This window comes from Alexandromys fortis, unplaced genomic scaffold (genome assembly GCF_014885135.2).
Source record: "Alexandromys fortis isolate MF-2015 unplaced genomic scaffold, M_Fortis_MF-2015_v1.1 scaffold_3, whole genome shotgun sequence".
In the NCBI taxonomy this organism is placed as follows: Eukaryota; Metazoa; Chordata; class Mammalia; order Rodentia; family Cricetidae; genus Alexandromys; species Alexandromys fortis.
The window spans coordinates 28,163,496-28,182,182 of NW_026067909.1; the positions used below are offsets into that span (position 1 = coordinate 28,163,496).

The 18,687-nt window shown below is 47.8% G+C and overlaps 1 protein-coding gene across 1 annotated transcript; it reads right to left on the reverse strand.

Annotated features, from left to right (window-relative positions):
• Positions 1-1,698: 1,698 nt before the first annotated feature.
• Lamp1 (lysosomal associated membrane protein 1) lies at positions 1,699-18,465 on the reverse strand. The gene is made up of 9 exons (XM_050137467.1): positions 18,283-18,465; positions 12,318-12,439; positions 9,288-9,507; positions 8,682-8,840; positions 6,270-6,451; positions 4,181-4,300; positions 3,336-3,402; positions 3,079-3,249; positions 1,699-2,619 (listed from the first exon to the last, which is right to left on the reverse strand). The coding sequence occupies exons 1-9, from the start codon at positions 18,326-18,328 to the stop codon at positions 2,480-2,482; spliced, it is 1,227 nt and encodes a 408-aa protein (XP_049993424.1). The 5' UTR covers positions 18,329-18,465; the 3' UTR covers positions 1,699-2,479.
• Between the last annotated feature and the right edge of the window lie 222 nt (positions 18,466-18,687).

Consider the following 18,687-nt stretch of genomic DNA (forward strand, 5'->3'; position numbering starts at 1 on the left):
GAAGTTAGTGACTGTCACGTGTGGCCCACCCCTACCTTCCCAGGATACTTTCGTGCTGTGCCTACACAGACAGGGCCCTATGAGGGATAGATGGAGCAGAGCAGCCCACCTGCTAAACATGGTTATACTTGATTTTTAGAAATGGACCTTACAGCTAGGTTGGTGAGGTCCCTGTCCTCCATTCAGACCTTCTAAAACACCCACCCTAATGTCCCATAGCCACAGCACAGCCTGGCTGACAAAATCTCCCCTGGGACAGGCTGTTCATATGAAGCTAGATCATCAGGTCTTGACCAATGGCAGCTGCCATTAGTTGCAAATAAGCACTGAGTCCAGTCCATTGTCTTACAGCCAGTATGACAGCTGAAAGGTGACTCCCCCCCCCCCCCAATCATTTACAGAGCTGCCCAGTAGTCTTACCTGGATGGCCCCAAATCCTCTAAAGCGTGATGCACTAACTCTGTCTGGGAGTGGGCAGACCCAGAGCTGTACCTAACACTACTGTAGAGGTATTTCACAATGCAGTATACACGCCACGCCCCCAAGGTATAGCTGGGAGGGAAGTGTGCTGGGGCCCCAGGGAGCAGCTGGAGTCACATGGGGGAGAACTCCTGTGCTCAGTCTGAGTGGTAGAGAGCCTGCCCCAGTCAAGGAACAGAACTCTCTTCAGCTCAGTCCCTTTCTAACAGCTGACTTCAAGCTGCTCCTGTTCTGTTCAGACCAGAAAGGTAAAACCTGCAGCCACCCTGCCAGCGACCCCAACAGAGTATCTCTGGAGGTACAAATTCCCTCTCCCCAAAGGCAGGAGTCTTAGGGCTTGGGTCTAGAACCCCTTTGGTGACCGGACAGGAGGCTCGAGTTCCAGGGCCAGCAAGCAAACCTTGGAAGTGCTTGCCAGTGTGGAGTCTGCATTGTTTGCTGTTGGCTTCTGAAGTCAGAGACACATGATGCTTCTATGGCAGGGTTCCTGTTATGTCTTCTGCACTCAGAGGGAGATGGCCCACAAGATGGGGTGGGGCACTTTTTAGGACAGTGACCTCTCACATCAATGAATACAGCTGCTGTGGTCATTGGAGAGGTTTCCCAAGTCCTTACAAATCCCACCTGTGAGCAGAAGACACTGCAGATGGCTGCAGCTGCTTAGTCTGGCATGGCCTGGTCTGTGCCAGACAGCCTGTGCCTGAGAGGACAGAAAGGAGGGTGGGCAGATCAGACCTTCAAGGAAACAGCGCTGGCCTCTTCGGCTCAGCCAAGGTCTGATGTGTAAGTGGTTCTTGTGACACAGGTGTGGCTCATCTGGAGACTGTAATTATATAGCCACATCATCATTAATTAAGACTCATCTAAAAGCAGACATGGTAGCACCTGCTTCTCATCTCAGGAGCTTAAAGCACCCTTTAACAGAACCATTGAACAGAAAGTTCAAGGCCATCCTGAGCTATATGAAATTCTGCCTCAAAACAGTAACAAACCACCTAGCATCTAGAACCATGACCAGTAACATTTCCTAAACAAAACAATAAACCACCATTTAGTTTTCTCCTGGTTGCTAAGCACAAGGCTGGCTATCCCAACACTGTCCCAAACCTAAGCACATAAGCAACACAATTTCAACCTCCCCCACAGTCCCCAAACCCCATCAGCATCACTCCGAGGGCTCTCTTGGTGGATCACAGAGGCACAAGGTCCAGACAGACAAAGAAGGAGACTTTTTATTAGCATCGTTACAGCAATGCATTACACGTGAGCTGGTCCTCAGTGTACAACCCACCTACGCCGCAGGACAGGTCAGCAGTGTGAATCTATTATTGTACACAGTGCAGAAACAGGGCCACCCTGAATGCCAACAGAAGACTGGAAATCACTTTACAAAAAGTAAATAAAAATAATGCCATTTTCTATTTAGAAAAGTGCCAGCGCGTGGGTGGCAGAGCACGAAACACTGGTGAATGTGCCCAGCCAGATGCCAGCCCCCCAGGCCAGCAGCCCAACTGAATGTCCAGAGGTTGAGCCTGCGTACGCCTTGGTGGCAGGGCTTCCCACTCGCCCCTTCTGGCATCTGCAGTGTGCAGCCGAACCATCAGCCGCCCTCACCAGGCCCAAGGGTTCAGACCAGAAATTCCCTTTGTAAGGCTAAATCCGAGTAAAAGAATGAAGAAACCAAACACCAAATCTTAAAAAGTCAAATGGGGGAGCCTGTGCGATTCCAAAAAACCTTCTTGTTCTCCTTAGAGCTCTACTTTGGTAACATTAACATTTAACCAGTTAGCAAAATATTTAACCCAGTTAGCAAAATTAACACCATCATTTCAATAGTTATTCCTTGTGCATAGTAAATGTTGCAAGATGAACTTCACATTTGATAAAGCAGATTTGAAAACAGTTTGCCAGAAAGTGTGCCTCCCTTCCACACCTATCTAAGCTCAGGATGTAAGAACAGACCCCTGTGTGTCTGTGGTGCACCCGCCCGCCCACCAGGTTAGATGGTCTGGTAGCCAGCATGACTCCTCTTCCTGCCGATGAGGTAGGCGATGAGGACGATGAGGACCAGCCCTGCCAGGGCACCGCCCACAGCAATGGGGATCAACATGTTGTTACCATCCTGCACACACTCTTCCACTGCAAGAAAGACAGTCCAATGTATTCACTATGGAGTCCACCCTCCCCACCCTCTTGTTCCTGAGGGGACAGGATGAGGCCTGGGTAGGGACAGCAAGTTCACTACCTCTGGGAAATTTGCAGGCATGAGCGTTCTCTGTGCACCTGGGAGAGCCCGGGTACGCTCCACCCAAATTAGAATGAACGGTGCCAAACACTCTGGACCAATGGTCAGCTGTGCTGTACCTAGGCACAGGTCCCTCAAAACCACTTTTAGAGAGAGCCACTACTGTCACTTTCCTCACTGTCTTTCCTCATCCACGGCACCCTTGCCTCACATACCTATGCCTGCAGTTCCTTCCTCACAATGGGACGAGGGGAACACTCTGGAGAAAAAGGGTGCTTCTCACCCTGACATCTTGGTCCCACAAGAAGATCTAAGACGCTTCTGTTGCTACCGTTACTATGGATATTACTTACCAGACCCAAACCTGCCACTTTCGACTTTGAAAGCCTGGACCTGAATACTGAAGACATTGAGGGAAAAGGTCTGGCTGACGAAGATGTGCTCTTCAGTGTTGCACTTGTACGAGTTCCCGATCGTGGCCTGAAGAGCTCTCAGTGAACTGTTAGAGGCATAGAATGCGGAATCTGCAATGGGAGACAGAGTCCGCTCAACCGTGGGCTACACTGGGCAAGGAGCACATGAACCACAGGAAGGAGGAAGCAAATCTCACCTTTGGCATCGGGAAGAGTCATGTTCAACTGGACATCTTGTAGGAAAAACAGGCTCGAAGTGGCATTCTATAAGAAAAGACACCCGCCAGGCACCTGATTAATAGGACATCTACATTTGCAGCACAAAAACAGCATATATTTTGGTTAGCCCATTCCAGACTTTGTTTTTTCTAGACAGGATTCCTTTGTGTTGCCCTGCTGTCCTGGAACTACTCCATAAACCAGACTGACCTGGAAGTTAGAGATCTGCTTGCCTCTGTCTCCTGAGTGCTGGTATTAGAGGCATATGACACCATGGTCCAGCTCCATACTTTCTTATAAGAAATTAAATTATTGAGTTCATTTGTGTATCTTATTAAAATGTTTATGCTGGCTGGGATACAGTTGGGAGACACACAGGAGGCTCCGGGCACATACATTACCCAGGACTACAGAAACAAACAAAGATACTCCATGAGCCATTAACTTTCCTTGACTTTGCAAACTATAAATGTGACTCTTCCCAGGAGATGGTACAAGCAGTAGAAAGAACGGCAGTGAGGAGCAGGTGGCACAGCCTGGCTTCACACTCTGCTCTTTGCAGCCACCCCCATTACCTAACTCACAATAGGTCTTCCCTAGATATATGCAGATGAAGTCAGGGATGTTTGCTGGTGAGAAGTGAGGAAGGAAAGGTAGAACTCCTATCACACAGGATGGACAGAAAGGAGAGAGCCACCTCTTCTTTCCCGAGGAAGCACTGAACTCTTCTGCTGACTGCCACCCATACCGAGGGCATGAAAAAGGTGACACATGAGGAATCTAGTGAGCATGTCTCACTTGACAAACTAGAACAGAACCTCACCATCCCGAACTTCAACTGCAGGAGAGTGCTGTTGTTCCCAACTCTCAGGGTCACCACAGAGATACCGCAGGTCCCATTAAATGTGTCATTTGGGCTGATGTTGAACGCTCTGGTCACAGTCTGGCAAGAAAAGCAAACAAGTCATCAATCCAATCTCTGGTGACCCTCTCAAACCACAGACACGACCACCAATGGCTAATGAAGTGATAACACCCACTTGAACAAGCCAGGAGAACTATTAACCACACCTGTCCAGAGATTCCTGGGTTCTGAATAGTGCTACTATTCAGAATGCTACCTTGCACCAGAGGCTTGGACTGGACCCTATGGTGGCTATTCTCGGTGTCGACTTGACAATACCTGGAATTACTAAAACCCAAGTGGCTGAGTACACTTGTGAGAAGTTTCTTCTTAATTAAATTATTTGAAGTGGGAAGACCCACCTAAATTTTTTTCTTGATTTATTATTTCCTCATATATTATTTCCTGACCAGTTTACCCTCTCTCCTCTCCTCCTAGTGCCCCCTCCAGGCTCTCATCCACTCCTCCACCATTTCTCTTCAGAAAAGGGAAAGTCTCCTAGGGCTATCAACCAAACACGACATATCAAGTTGCAGTAAGACTAGGCATGTCTGCTCATATTAAGGCTGGATGAGGCATCCCAGTGGGAGGAAAAGGGTCCTAAAAGCAGGCATAGAGTCGGAGACAGCCCCAACTCTTACTGTCCCACAAGAAGACCAAGCTACATAGCCATAACATAAGCAGAGGGCCTACGTCAGACCCATGCAGGCTCCCTCATTGCCCATTCAGTTTCTATGAGTCACTAGGAACCCAGACTAGTTGGTTCTGTGGTTTTTCTTGTGGTGCCCTTGACTCCTCTGGCTCCTGCAATCCTTCCTCCTCAGGGAAAAGCCACTTTTAATCTGGGTCACACCTTCTGCTGGCAGCCTGTATAAAGGACATGGGAGGAGGAAGCTCATGCTTTAGCCTGTTTGCTCTTGCTAGCAAGTTCATTCAATCACTGGCTTTAGAGCCTACTCTTTGGGATTCTGCTGTATCTGGGGATTCTGCTGTATCTGGAAGAAGAGCTGAGGCATTCAGCCTGGTGCACTGAACAACTACTGGATTCTTGGACCTTTCATTGGTAGACAGTCATTGTTGGGTTAGCAGGACCAAGCCTATTCTTAGAAATCATATAGCATACACAATGGGGTGGATGAAATAAAATGGCCCCTCACAGGCCCATAAATAGTGCCACAATTAGGAGGTGTGGCCTTGCAGAAGCTATGTCACTGGGAATGGGCTCTGAGATTACAGAAGCTCAAGCCAGGCCTAGTGGCTGTCTTTTCCTCTGTCTGCAGATCCAGACATAGAACTTTCAGCTACCTCTCCAGCACCATGTCTGGCTGCCTGCCACCATGCTTCCTGCCATGGTGATTATGGACTAAACCGCTGAACTGTAAGCCAGCCCCAATGAAATGCTTTCCAAGAGTGGCTGTGATCATGGTGTCTCTGCACAGCAACAGACACTCTAAGACATCCCCCCATCCACTAATCTATTCATCTATCTATAATATAAATATATATTATACATGTATGTAATATAAACAAGGGACTTACTAACAAGGCTTACAGATAAACACTCTATATCTCTAGAGAGCGCTGACTAAACAGACCCCAGTGCTTTTCCTACCATTCTCCACAGGCCCTTCTGCTTTAGGCTTACCTTTCTGAACAGCCAAGACTACAGGTGCATACAACCTTGGCCTGGCTGAATAAGACACTGTAAAATTCAAACCAACAACCTTCTCCCATCCCCACAGATACTGTTCCTGTCAGGGGACAGACAACTTCAGAAGTGTAACAATGCTCCCACTAGGATGTAGGCACTTGTGTGAGGTGGCTAGTTAGCAGCAAGGCTTTCCTGGGCAGATGGTTTGCCACAGCCCCATCACACAAGTGCAGCTCAAGACTCAGAACGATAGACAGAAGTGCACACGGGGCTCAGATCAGCAGTGCCTCTTATTCTGCACCACAACCTACATCACCATATTCCTCTCATGAATAAACCAACCCCCACTCCTCCTACCGTGTTGTTGTCCTTCTTCAAGTAGGTGATGTTCAGCTGTAGCGCCATAGAGGCAAGCAGGCAGGTTCCGTTTTCACCAGTCACATTGTACTTAGCCACAGTGGGGTTTGTGGGCACAAGTGGTGGCAAGGGGCTAGGTGGCACAGGGGTTGGGGAAGGTCCATCCTGCGTGCAGTGTGTCTCTGCAGGGACAATAAAGAAGTCAAGTTTGCTTATGACTACCTCAGATGCTGGAAGGCTTGTCAGAAGTGGAAAGACCCACTTATAAACTCTGCAGGACACTTCCCACCCACAATTGCCAGATATATGGACAGCAGGTCCTAGGCAGTAGAGCAGAGAGGACCCAGAGCACCCTAGCCCACCTGTCAGCACCTGCCCCGTCCCACACATTTTCCCATCTTAGCCTCCCTTCTCCATGGGCACACAGGCACACAAAACTTATACTATGAGATGAGGCCAAGAGAAAACTTCACCCTGTCACTAGGGGGTGATGAAGGTAGCTTGAATTCAAGTGTTCACACTGAGCTATCATAAGGAAGGCACTGTGCTAGAAACAAGACAGGGGTTCCTGACAGTCAGACCCTGGCTAGGCCTGTCATTTGTTAAAACACGAACTAACTACAGTCTAGTACTATCGGCAAGGGTGTGTGTGCAAGAGCCTGGAGAAGAGAAGATAGTAGGTGAGTAGGAGAGGAGGGGAGAGAAGGGGAGGGGAAGTCTGTTTTTACATGCTGTTTGTTATTCATAACTTTTCAAGGTCATGGAAGAGGCGTCTAGTATGCTTAAGTTTCACCTAACAAACCTTCAAGATTAAGACATGAATGATCAGGCTATAGAGACAGGCTCGATGGTTAAGAGTGTATACTGTGGCATTCTAGAGGCAGAGGTTAGCAGATCTCTGTGAGTTTGAGGCCAGCCTGGTCTACAGAGGACAGCTAGGACTGTTATACAGAGAAACCCTGCTTAGGAAACCAAAAGAGTGTTAAAAGCCATCAATGGCTGCTCTTCCAAAGGTCCTGAGTTCAATTCCCAGCAACCATACAGTGCTTTAATCACCTGTAATGAGATCTGATGCCCTCTTCTGGCCTGGAGGCATACATGCAGGCAGAATATTGTATACATAATAAATAAATCTTATCAAAACAAAACAAAACAAAAACCCATGATTTTTTAGAAAGGGGAAAAAAAACCCTGAAAAAAACAAAACAAAAGCCAGGCGGTAGTGGCGCACTCCTTTAATCCAGCACTTGGGAGGCAGAGGCAGGTGGATCTCTGTGAGTTGGAGGCCAGCCTTGTCTACAAGAGTTAGCTCTAGGAAAGGCTCCAAAACTACAGAGAAGCCCTGTCTCAAAACAAACAATAAAAAACCAGTGCTATCTGTAACATGACAGTACGTATTTCAGGTGAGGACTCTATCACAACTGGGGTTTGCTTACATCAGTGCAGGAGCACCTGTAACTAGTGCAAATGGCTATGCCACCAGGCACGGTATCGCACACCTTTAATCCCAGCACTTGGAAAGCAGAGGCAGGTAAATCTCTGTAAATTTGAGGCCAGCCTGGTCTACTCTCTGATCTTAAGGACAATCAGAATAGCCGGTGGTGGTGGTGGCGCAGGCCTTTAATCCCAGCACTTGGAAGGCAGAGGCAGGCGGATCTCTGTGAGTTTGAGGCCAGCATGGTCTATAAGAGCTAGTTCCAGGACAGGAACCAAAAAAAAAAAAAAAAAGACTGTCTCAACAAAACAAAAGGGGTGACAATGTCACAGCAAAGCCTTGTTTCTAGACACTGACTTCACAACAGCTCCCTATGTATGAATGAAACACTTTCTTTGTTTAGGTGGCAGAACAGGGCCCGCACTTGTGTAACCTGCGGAGAAAATACGTGCTACACCCTGACCCTCCACTGACAAAGCTGAAAGACAGCCTGAGTCAGCTCCTCCAGCAGTCACGTCACAGTCTTCCATCAGGGTTGCTGAGGAAGCCTGAGAAGAAAAGCCAATCAGGGCAAGTCTGGATTTTTGGAAGGCTGTTAGGTCAAGTAAATCTTAGACAAATCACATACCCTCACCTGTCCAATGGACAATTTCAGAGCTGATTGGATTTGGGGCAAAATAGCATCAGGGATCACCAGCTTAGTCAACAGGTATAGGCCAGGGGCCATACCTCCTAAGGTGAAGCCAACCCTGAGCTTGCCTGAGCTGGTCTAAGGAAACTGGCTCACAGGATCACTCTTTCACATTCCAAGGGTGACTGAGACCAAGTGTTTAATCCCATGCTCTCGCCTCTTCACCGGGACGTACCCACTCTCACCTTCAAATGCAGAAGGTAAAAGGCATCTAGTAAAAGCAGAAGAGCTGCCAGGTGGTGGCACAGTCTCACTGCCCTGTGGACACCTCAGCCAAGCACCTTACCTTCTTTGCTGAAGTTGCTATTCGACAGGTAGGCCTGGATAGTGACATCACGGAGTGTGATGGTCACATTGCCTATGTGGACCTCGGTCGCACTCAAGCATCGATATGTTTTATTGATGTCTGCCTTGATGTCAGTTGTGGAGTCTACGGAGTGGATCCCTAGATCCAAATCAACAAACAAAACAAAACACACAATTTTTAACTGTAGGTAGTACTTAGTAAAATGTGACTTATTTATCACCATTTGTATTCTTTCTTTTCTTTTGAAGCTTAAAGACAGTTTACTAGTGGAAAAGAAAAAAACTCAGGGCAAGCAAGCTGTAAATCTCAGAGGCTAACTGAGGGAGGAAGGTGGAGAAACGGAAAAGGAAGAGCCATGCCATCAGCTGCAAACCAGCATGCAGTCAGCCACAGTGGGGAGTAAAAAAGCCTGAAGTACAGAGAAAACATACTTAGGCTCTGGCCAGCATCTAAAAGAAAGGGACAGAAGAGAAAAAGGATGTCAGGACTAAGAAAGGCAGGGACCTAAGAGACCCTCGCGTGGCTCTTGGAAAGGCCGGTCCTCCACCCATCCCTCCAGGCATGGGGTTACCACAGAGGTCCCACCTTTGGCGCTGGCATTGGGGAAATGCTGTGTGTCTGACAAGTTGTATGTGAAGCGCATGTGCTGGACACGGTAACGGGTTGCATTTCTCGTGAAGTTGAGCGTCAGTAGATACCCGCTTCCAAAAGCAACAGTGAGGCTGGATTCAGAAGCATTTTCTCTACCACAAGAACTGCTGCTGTTCAGTACTTCTGCGGAGGGTGGCAGATCGATGGTTGAGTTCTAGAATGAGGACAATTCCAACACAACACACTGAGAATACATGCTGCCAAAGGGGGCTCTGGGTGTCCACTGATAGAAACTTAACCGTCCACCAGTGCTCAAGTGGTCATTTACAAACACTGTCTGTGGCACAGCATTAGTGCAGACTGCTGGAATACAGGGCAGTTCAATGCATGCATCCCTGTGTACTAGGAACCGTCTACTCTGAAACACTGACAGACAGTGGTGGGTCTAGTACAGAGACAGTGTTTATAAAGTATGCAGTTTGAACATAACCGATAAAAAGCTCCCTGCAGTGTCACCGACAGAAATAGGCTGACAAGTGAATCAAGGGAGAGAGAATGACTTATTAGTCATAGCTAAATCTGCTTCTCATTCACTGTGTGCACAGCTTCATTCTAATACTCGGGAGGCTGAGGCAGGAAGATCATACTTTGAGGCTGGCCAAGGCTGTGTAATAAAATACAGCATAAATTTTTTAAAAAATATACTAGCAAAAAAAATATACTAGCAAATTAATTTTAAGTTATAACAGAACCAAAGCAAAAGTTATCTTGAAAGTAAAGAATCTAACTGATGCTACTTTTTTTTTTTTTAGGACAAAGTGTCTCTTTAAAGAAAGTTTCCTGGGGTGAGAGAGCAAGCTCGGCTGGTACAGCACTTGTCTAGCGTGCATGAAGCCCCAGCCTTGCTCTCCAGCATTGCACAACTCAAGCCAGATGGGGCAACACTATAATCCCAGACTTGGATTGGCAAGACTTGGGAGTGGGAAGCTAGAGGATCAGGGATTTCAGGTCACAATGGGGTATGTGAGATCCCATCATTCACAATCCAACCACCAGCCCACCCATCCACACACCCTCATCAGCCCCAGGCCTCAAAACCACATAAGAGAAGTAAGTAAAAAGCTGAGGCAGGTAAAATGGCTCAGTGGGTAAATACACCTGCCACCAGGCCCAGTAACCTAAGTGCAATACCAGGGCCCACGGCCCACATGGTAGAAAGGCCAATTCCACCAAGCTGTCCTCTAGCTTCTATCCATGCACTGTGGCAGACTGCTCACAAAGTGTATATGTACACGTGTGCACACACACACACACACACACACACACACACACACACACGCACAAGTTGAGCACACGCATATGTAAATTTAAAAAGTAAACTATAGAGGGGCTGGAGTGATTGCTCAGAGGTTGAGAGCACTGGCTGCTCTTTCAGAAGACCTGGATTAAATTCCCAGCATCCACATGGTCGCTCACAACTATCTTGAACTGCAGTTCCAGTGGATCTGATGCCCTCTTCTGGTCTTCATGGATATTGCACACATGTACTGCATAGACATATGCAAACACTTATTTACAAAAAATAAGTAAAATAAAAAGTACTCAGAAGCTTACATAAGCTTGGACAATTATTTACTACAAGAGATTTCTGTGTGACCAAGTCTTTCCATATTTACACAGTAACCAGTACAAATGAGTTAGGGATCCAGCAGCTCTAAGAAACAGCAGTCCTGCAGACCTAGTTCCTACTAGCCTCCAGTGGAGAACTGAGTGTTGCTATATGGGGCTGCATGAGAAAACATGACACTTCCAACCAAGAACTGAAAAAAAAATGTGATTCAGGGTTGAATTTATTGAGATAGGTTTCATGTAGCCCAGGCTAGGCCTGAACTCCTGGTTCTTTACAGGTGTGGTATATCTCGTGATCCAGGGATGCATTTAAGAAGGTAATAACATATAATGAGTATGTGAAATGCCCACTAACAGGTAATTAGAATTAAATTTAAAATACAGGCTGATCATCTGCTAGCAATCTAAGAACTATATAAAGTCTGTACTCAGCATGTAAACACAAACCCGCTTTAATGTAACCACCAAGAACATCTTTTGCTTGTTTATTTGTTGGTACAGGGTCTCACCAAGCTTTTCTGACTGGTCAGAATCTCAGCTTTGTACACCAGGCTGGCCTTGAATTAAAAGATTTGCCTGGCCTGGCAGTGATGGCGCACGCCTTTAATCCCAGCACTCAGGAGGCAGAAGCAGGCAGATCTCTGTGAGTTCCAGGCCAGAGCTACACAAGAAAAACCCTGTCTTTAAAAAGTAAAAACAAAACAAAACAAACAAACAAAAAAAATCAACAAAGGTTTGCCTGCCTCTGTCTCCCGACTGACTGCTTGGATTAAAGGTGTGTGCCACCAGGTTCTTAAAGGAACACAGTCTAGCATTGCTCATCAAGCCAAGCCACCACACAGAATACATCTCTTGGAACACAGTGACTGTCTGGAGCAAATGAAGATCAAGAAATGTAGAGCTATATATTGGCCATGAAAACTATTAAGAAAGCTCACCAATGGGGCTGGAGAGATGGCTCAGTGGTTAAGAGCATTGCCTGCTCTTCCAAAGGTCCTGAGTTCAATTCCCAGCAACCACATGGGATTTAACCATCCGTAAAGAGGTCTGGCGCCCTCTTCTGGCCGTCAGGCAAACACACAGACAGAATATTGTATACATAATAAATAAATAATTAAAAAAAAAAAAAGATTAAGAAAGCTCACCAAGGTGCACCAGTAAAGTATTTGGCAAACTTGTCGACTACCATGAGGTTCTACAAGGTGGTTATAAAACAACCATGAAGAAACCCAGAAAATGTGGTCACTGAACAGTGGAAACAGAATGCAAATGGTTTGCTGTGGATGCAGAAACAGTAGAGATCACCTATGGACCTAGAAGCTAGAAGCCCAAGTGAGAAGGGCAGACCAAGGTTGGGTAATTTTTCAGAGTCCCACAAATGTTGGTGTCTCCTACCTGAGAGCCATGTCCAGTCTCGTAGATGGTCCGGAAGGAGGCAGAGAAGTTAGCCATTATACAAGCTGTGCCATTGTTGTCTTTCACCACAAACAATGCTGAGGCACCGTGTGCAAGGCCTGCTGCTTCCAGTAAAAAGAAACAATCACACACCGACTTCAATGCACAGCTGGTATTACTGTTTTCTGTAACTCTTATTAAGATTCATGGTATTTGGTAAACACTGAACCAGACCAGTGGATTATAGGCTGGTGTCCTTCTAACCTCCCAACCCTGGAGCCCATAGAAAAATGCCATCAACTTGCCAACCCCGCCTATAGCTCCTGCGTGCTGGTATCAGGGTACTTACCCTAGGCACATGTCTCCCAGAGAATCTATCTATAGGACATGATAGAGTCTAAAAGGTCCACCTCAAGCCAAGCAAGCATCAGCCTCAGAGGAGCTCAGGGAGAGTCTGCAACTAATAGCTACAGTGTGGCTAGTTTTGACCTCAGATCAGGGTTGTGGCAAAAGAAGAACTGAGCTCAGTGTCTGGATTCCACCAGCATGGCTGAGGGACACTGGGCACATCCTCAGTCCATACAAGTGAGGGCTGCCCTATTTGTGGAGGTTCAAGGACATTTGGAGGCTCTGAAGGTTTTCAAGTGAACAGTGCAGGACAGCTCCACTCTGGCTTTTTAAGTAAAGCTAGTAAATCTCACACCATAATCCTAGCACTGACGAAGCTGAGGCAGAGATCTCCAGTCGGCCACCTGCAGGGTAGAGACCCACTACAAACTAACAACCCCACTCTCCTAATCGAGATGCCCAGCAGCGAGTTTGACTGAGCACAGAAGTGCTCACCCCTCACCCCTTTATTATAGTCCCAGCACCCAGGAGGCAGCTGGGTGAATTAGAGGCCAGCCTGGTCTACACATAGTCAGATAAAAATCACAAAGCCAGACCCTGTCTCCAAACAAACAAACAAACAAACAAAACAGGAGGGGGGGACACTTTGACAACTGGTAAGCTTCATTACAGTTACAGATGAACAAAGCCAGGTACGTCTGCTCACTCTAAAGGCATACAACTGCACAGGCTTATCAGCCATCGTTGTCACAAGCTTGCACACACTCCTTCCAAGGACACTGACACATCTGGGGCCTGAGATGTCTACCTCAGGGTGAGGCAGGAGCATAAGTTCCAGGCTGGGATATTCTACATAGTAAACTCAGAGTCCAAGAGGGAAACACAGCAAGACCCTCAAATGAACAACAACAAAATAGAAAAATCTTACTTCCTGAGAAAACAAATGGACTTTGATGAACCCAATTTATTTCACTCTTGCAACTTGGAAAAAAAAATACTAAACTAAAAATTATAGAGTAACTACTATCCAAACCCAAGAGCTAACTAGAAGCTCCAGCGCTCTTCTGCCCTCCAAGAACAAGCAATACACATAAAGTCTCTCAAGCACATACATAAAAATAAACACTTAAAAACAGAATAGTTAGGGTTACTATTGGTAATTAAAAAAACCACCATGACCAAAAGCAGCTTGGGGAAGATTTATCTGGCTTCCATTTCTGTATCACTGTTCATTCTGTTCAGCACTGAAGGGAAATCAGGACAGGAATCCAAACAGGGCAGGGACCTGGAGGCAGGAATTGATGCAGAGGCCATGGAGGGTTGATGCTTACTGGCTTGCTCCCCCTGGCTTTCTTATGAGACCCAAGACCAGCAGCCCAGGGGTGGCACCACCCACAATGGATTGGTTACTCACCCATTAATTGCTAATTTAAAAAAATGTCCTATAGGCTTGCCTACAGCCCCATCTTATGAAGGCATTTTCTAAATTCAGCTTCCCATATCTCAAATAGCTCTTGCTTAGTGTGGTGGCATACATGTGTCATCCCAGAACTAGATAGGAAAGACAGAAGGATCACACAAGTATTTAGGCAGCCTGGTTCACCCATCAAGTTCTAGGGCAGCCTACGGCTACATACCAAGTTTCTGTTTCAGAGAAACAACTGAAACTAGGGGTAAGGGAAATGGCTCAGTGGTCAAAACTACTTGCTGCTCTTCCCCAAGACCCAAGTTCAAGCCCCAGTGCCCACATTAGGTAGTTCACACCCATCTGTAACTCTAGTTACATGGGGTCCAACATCCTCTTCTGGCCTCTGTTAGCACCTCTCACACATACACAAAATAGCTTATTAAAAAAGAAAACACCAAAAACCCCAAGCCCCAAACCCGTAGCCTGACCAGTGGCAGGAACAGTGAGTATTTGCAAGCCCAAGGCTTCCTAGTCCTTACAACATCCCGAGGTCACACTCGCCAACACAACAGACGCCCTATGGGAGCACACAGTCCAGCTTTAACTAGGCTGTCTTTTCTTGAGTTTTCTTGTCAGCATAGAAATTTGTCAATCAAAGCAGTACACATCCATATTCAAAGGAAAACAAAGTATTACTATAAATTAAAATAAACTTTGTGGCTTTTGAGAACATTCCCAAGTCACTAGCTCACTAGCTGCTACCATTCCCTGGTGAGTTTTTCTTAATGAACTGTCTTTAGTTCTACTACATAGAACAATAAAATAAAATGGGGGGGGGGGATGGCTCAGCAGTTAAGAGCACTGGTGTTGCTCTTTCAGAGGACCCAGATTCAGTTCCCAGCAACAACATGGCAGCTCACAAGGATTCCAGATCCACAAGATCTGATGCTCTCTCTCTTCTGGCCTCTGTAGGCACTGCATACACACAGTGCACAGACATACATGCAGGCAAAACACACATGTATAAAATAAAAAGATAAACTTTGTAAATAAAATGGGGCTAAGAGATGGCTTGGTGACTTAGAGCACTCATTGCTTCAGAAGACCTGAGCTTCTCAGCACCTACATGGTGGTTCACAACCATCTGCCCACCTGTAACTCAATACCAGGGGATCCCGTGCCCTCTTCTGACCTCCACAAGCACTAGGCACATTGTACATGCAGGCAAACAATCATATACATAAAAATGAATCTTTAAAAAAATTATTTAACGTGCAAAATTTAAAACTTTTAACAAAAAGAGCTTTTTTTGAATCAGTTACAATGCCTATGGCAATCCTGGGCCCGGGACAGGATCAGCTGTTAGGAATCCCACTTGTCTACTAATGACAATCCGTTCCTTTCTCATTTCTCCAGGGGTCAAAGGGCAATCCTGGTTAGTTCTTTCAAAACAACGCATTACAGGAAATCCCCTTCCCTGTACCTAGCGAGGCAGTGGGAAGCAGGCAGCTCAAGCCTGAAGCTCTTCAGTTACTGCTGCGTGACCTTGGGCCAGGAGCAGCCACCTAACCACCCCATTACACAACTGAGACAGGAAGAGCACAGCCTCAAGGCTGCCTGACACTCTCAACAGTTCACCCTTTTATCAAAAAGCCTTGCTACTGACTCACTTTTGTTTGGGGGGCTCTCTTGCTTCTTTGTCAAGGATGTCCTGGAATTCTTGGACTCAAGTGTGTTGCTACTATGAAGACCTGCTTAACAACTACTTGTGACACACTTACTTTATGACAAACCATGTTTCCATCAGGTTACTATAACAACCCTAAAAGACAGTTACTATGATAATCCCTCCTGCTGAGATGGAGAGGCCCAGAGGTGGTACTAAAGCAAGTGAGTGGTCCAAATTTTGTTGGCTTCAGTGTGTGGCTGCTGACAGTGCTGCTTCTGCAGCACTTGGTGAGGGAGTATTTTTGAAGCCAGTTTTACACAGGGAGACCCCGTCACCAACCAGCCACACCCTAACTTATCTTGGCTTGATTCCTTTAAACCAGGTTTCTTATCTAGAGACACATAAATCACCACTGAACACTTCAAGACCAAAGTTCCACCGCAGGCACTGAACTGCCACCTCGAGAGGAGCAGCTTCCCTCCCTGCTGGCGAGCTTCCACAAGGCTGCACCGTGCTGTGCAAGCTGCTGTGGAGAAAAGACAAGAGTCGCACTGCCAGACAGCCGCCTTTGCTCAGATCCAGCTCAGGACCACTGCTATCAAGCTGGGCACGTCGTCATGACAGCACCACCCACGGGCCTGTGTCAGGACAGGAGGCCGGGGCTCTGAACTGGACAAAGTAGATGGCCATTCCCAGGACAGGTGCCAGGAGCTACAGTCTACATATGCATAGTTAAAAGGCCAGCTCAGGATAACAATTGGGTATCAATTCAAAATTGCAGGACCACAGGACGTTTGAGCGCCAATCTAGGGGAAGAGCTCAAGATCCCACGGTCCAGGCTAACACTATTAATTAGCAGACTTCTCAGACCTCTAGGCTGGCAGAGCTCATCCAGAAAGGGGAAGGTCAGGGGGTCAGCCAACAACTTAACAGGTAGTCCCACTAGGCAACCAAACACACTAGTTTCGGTTCACACGAGGCTGCTTTCTAGTAAGTACCCAAACACAACGGCAGCTTAGCGGGGCTAAAAACTATGCAGGAACAATGAATAATTTCAAAGATAGAATTTTTCTAAAGATAAAATTATTTTTGAAGTTATGAAATTGAAATAAAGATTTAAGTAAGAGCTAAAGCAAACTTGTTAAAGTGCTTTTGTGAAAGCTGGGACATAACTCATGGAGTACAGTACTCAGTGTCACTGAGTTTTCTCTCCACTTAATTTGATGTTTGAGAAAGTGTCTCACCCTGTAGCCTAGGCTGGCCTCCAATTCACAGAAATTCTCCTACATTCACCTGCTAAGTGTTAGGATTTCAGGCATTAACCACCACGTCCAGCAAAAAATAAATAAAAAGGATTTAACTACCTAACCCAGGTTGACCTCTAATTCGAAATTCCCCTGCCTCAGCTTCCCAAGTCTAACAAGAGTGAGGCACCACTAGCTAGTTCTAGTTATCTATTGTTTATTTAGCGGCAGGGTCTCTAGTCCTGGCTGTCCTGCAACTCAGTACTCAGGGCACATACCCGACTGGCCTGTTAAAGAGTACCTTCTGTTTCCCTAGTGCTTGATTAGAGGCAGAAGCCACCACGCCAGCCAGAGGTTAGCTTTAAAAAGATCAAACGAGGCCTGGCATGGTGTCCCAAGGCTTTAACCCCAGCTCTTGGGAAGCAGATGCCGGCGGAACTCTGAACTCAGGTCAGCCTGTTCTACATGGCTGAGGTCCTAGTTTTTGTTTTGTTTTTTAAAAAAGTATATACAGTCTAAGGGTTTTATGTAGTTCTGGCTGTGCTGGCGATTTGACTCCGGGCCCACAAGTAATGTTACTGTAAGTTAGTTACTGTATGGCTGAGTTACATCCCCAAGCCCTGTGAGCTCTTCTCATGAAGCCATTGCGACACGACCGAACTTGTTTCAGCAATTCCTATTCTAGTTACAGCTCCTGAACTGTGAAGGGTCACAAGTCCCTTAGCAAAGTTTGAGACCGCCGGGGTAAGCGCGCCTCTCTTCTGAGATGAGGAGTTCATTTCACACCGCAGAAAAAAAAAAGGGAGGGGACCCAAATTCCACAAAGTCACAGAATTTGGGGGGGTCTGACGGGTCTTAAGAGGTGCTCGGGAATTCGTGAGCATGTGTGCCCAGGAGTACCCGTCCCTAAGTGGCCCAGGTGAACTCTCGCCAGCCACCTCTCTCGGGTCCTGCAGATGCGGGCACTGCAGCTAAACCCTTCGCGTTGCTGAGGTCCGGCGGTGAGGAAGGAAGGGCACCTCAGGCAGGGCTCACAAGGTAGCCCGGGTGCCAGCAGCACTGCCCACCGGGAACTCGAGAGTCTCAGGGGGCGAAGGCTGGGCTCCCAACGCGCACCCGAGTCCTGCGGCCCGCCCGGGCTCCGAGACCGCAAGCACCATTGCCGGGCCGGCAGGAGGCTCGAGGCCTGCTCGACGCCCGCGGCCCGGGCGCCCCGTTCCCAGCCGGTCTGGCGCCCCTTCCCGTTCGTCCCGAGACGCCGACCCCGCCCGGCCCTCCCGCCCTCCCAAGGCTCACCGAGCAGCAAGAGGAGCAGCGGCCGCCGGGCGCCGGGGGCCGCCATGGCGCGACGCAGCCGAGGCCGGGATGCGGCGGTTGCGAGGCCGGCGGGAGGGCGCGTCCACCGACTCGAGAGGCCCGGCAGCTGCGGCGCCGGCACAGAGAGGACCCTGCGGCCGGCAGCGCCTGTCACGTGAGCAGCGCCGCGCCCGCCGGTCACGTGAGCCGAGGGGGAGGGGGTCTCGCGAGAGCGTCCCCGGCTGCCGCCCGCTTCCTCCCCACCTCTCCCCCGAGCCTCCGCTTCGCTTGTGATGCGTCACATGTCGGTCGCTGTCACGTGACCCACCGGCCATGTGATGCGTGGCCGTCGGCCGTTTTCCCCGGTGTGTCCCGAAATGGAAAGTAGGCTGTGGCTTTGAGAAG

Excerpts from the sequence above, each read along its gene's own strand:
- Lamp1 (XM_050137467.1), bottom strand. The coding sequence starts at position 18,328 with ATGGCGGCCCCCGGCGCCCGGCGGCCGCTGCTCCTCTTGCTGCTCG. Across the intron at positions 4,301-6,269 it reads TGAAGAAGGACAACAACACG|ACTGTGACCAGAGCGTTCAA; the intron begins GTAGGAGGAGTG and ends TTTTCTTGCCAG. Across the intron at positions 3,403-4,180 it reads TGCAGTTGAAGTTCGGGATG|AATGCCACTTCGAGCCTGTT; the intron begins GTGAGGTTCTGT and ends CTTTTCTTATAG.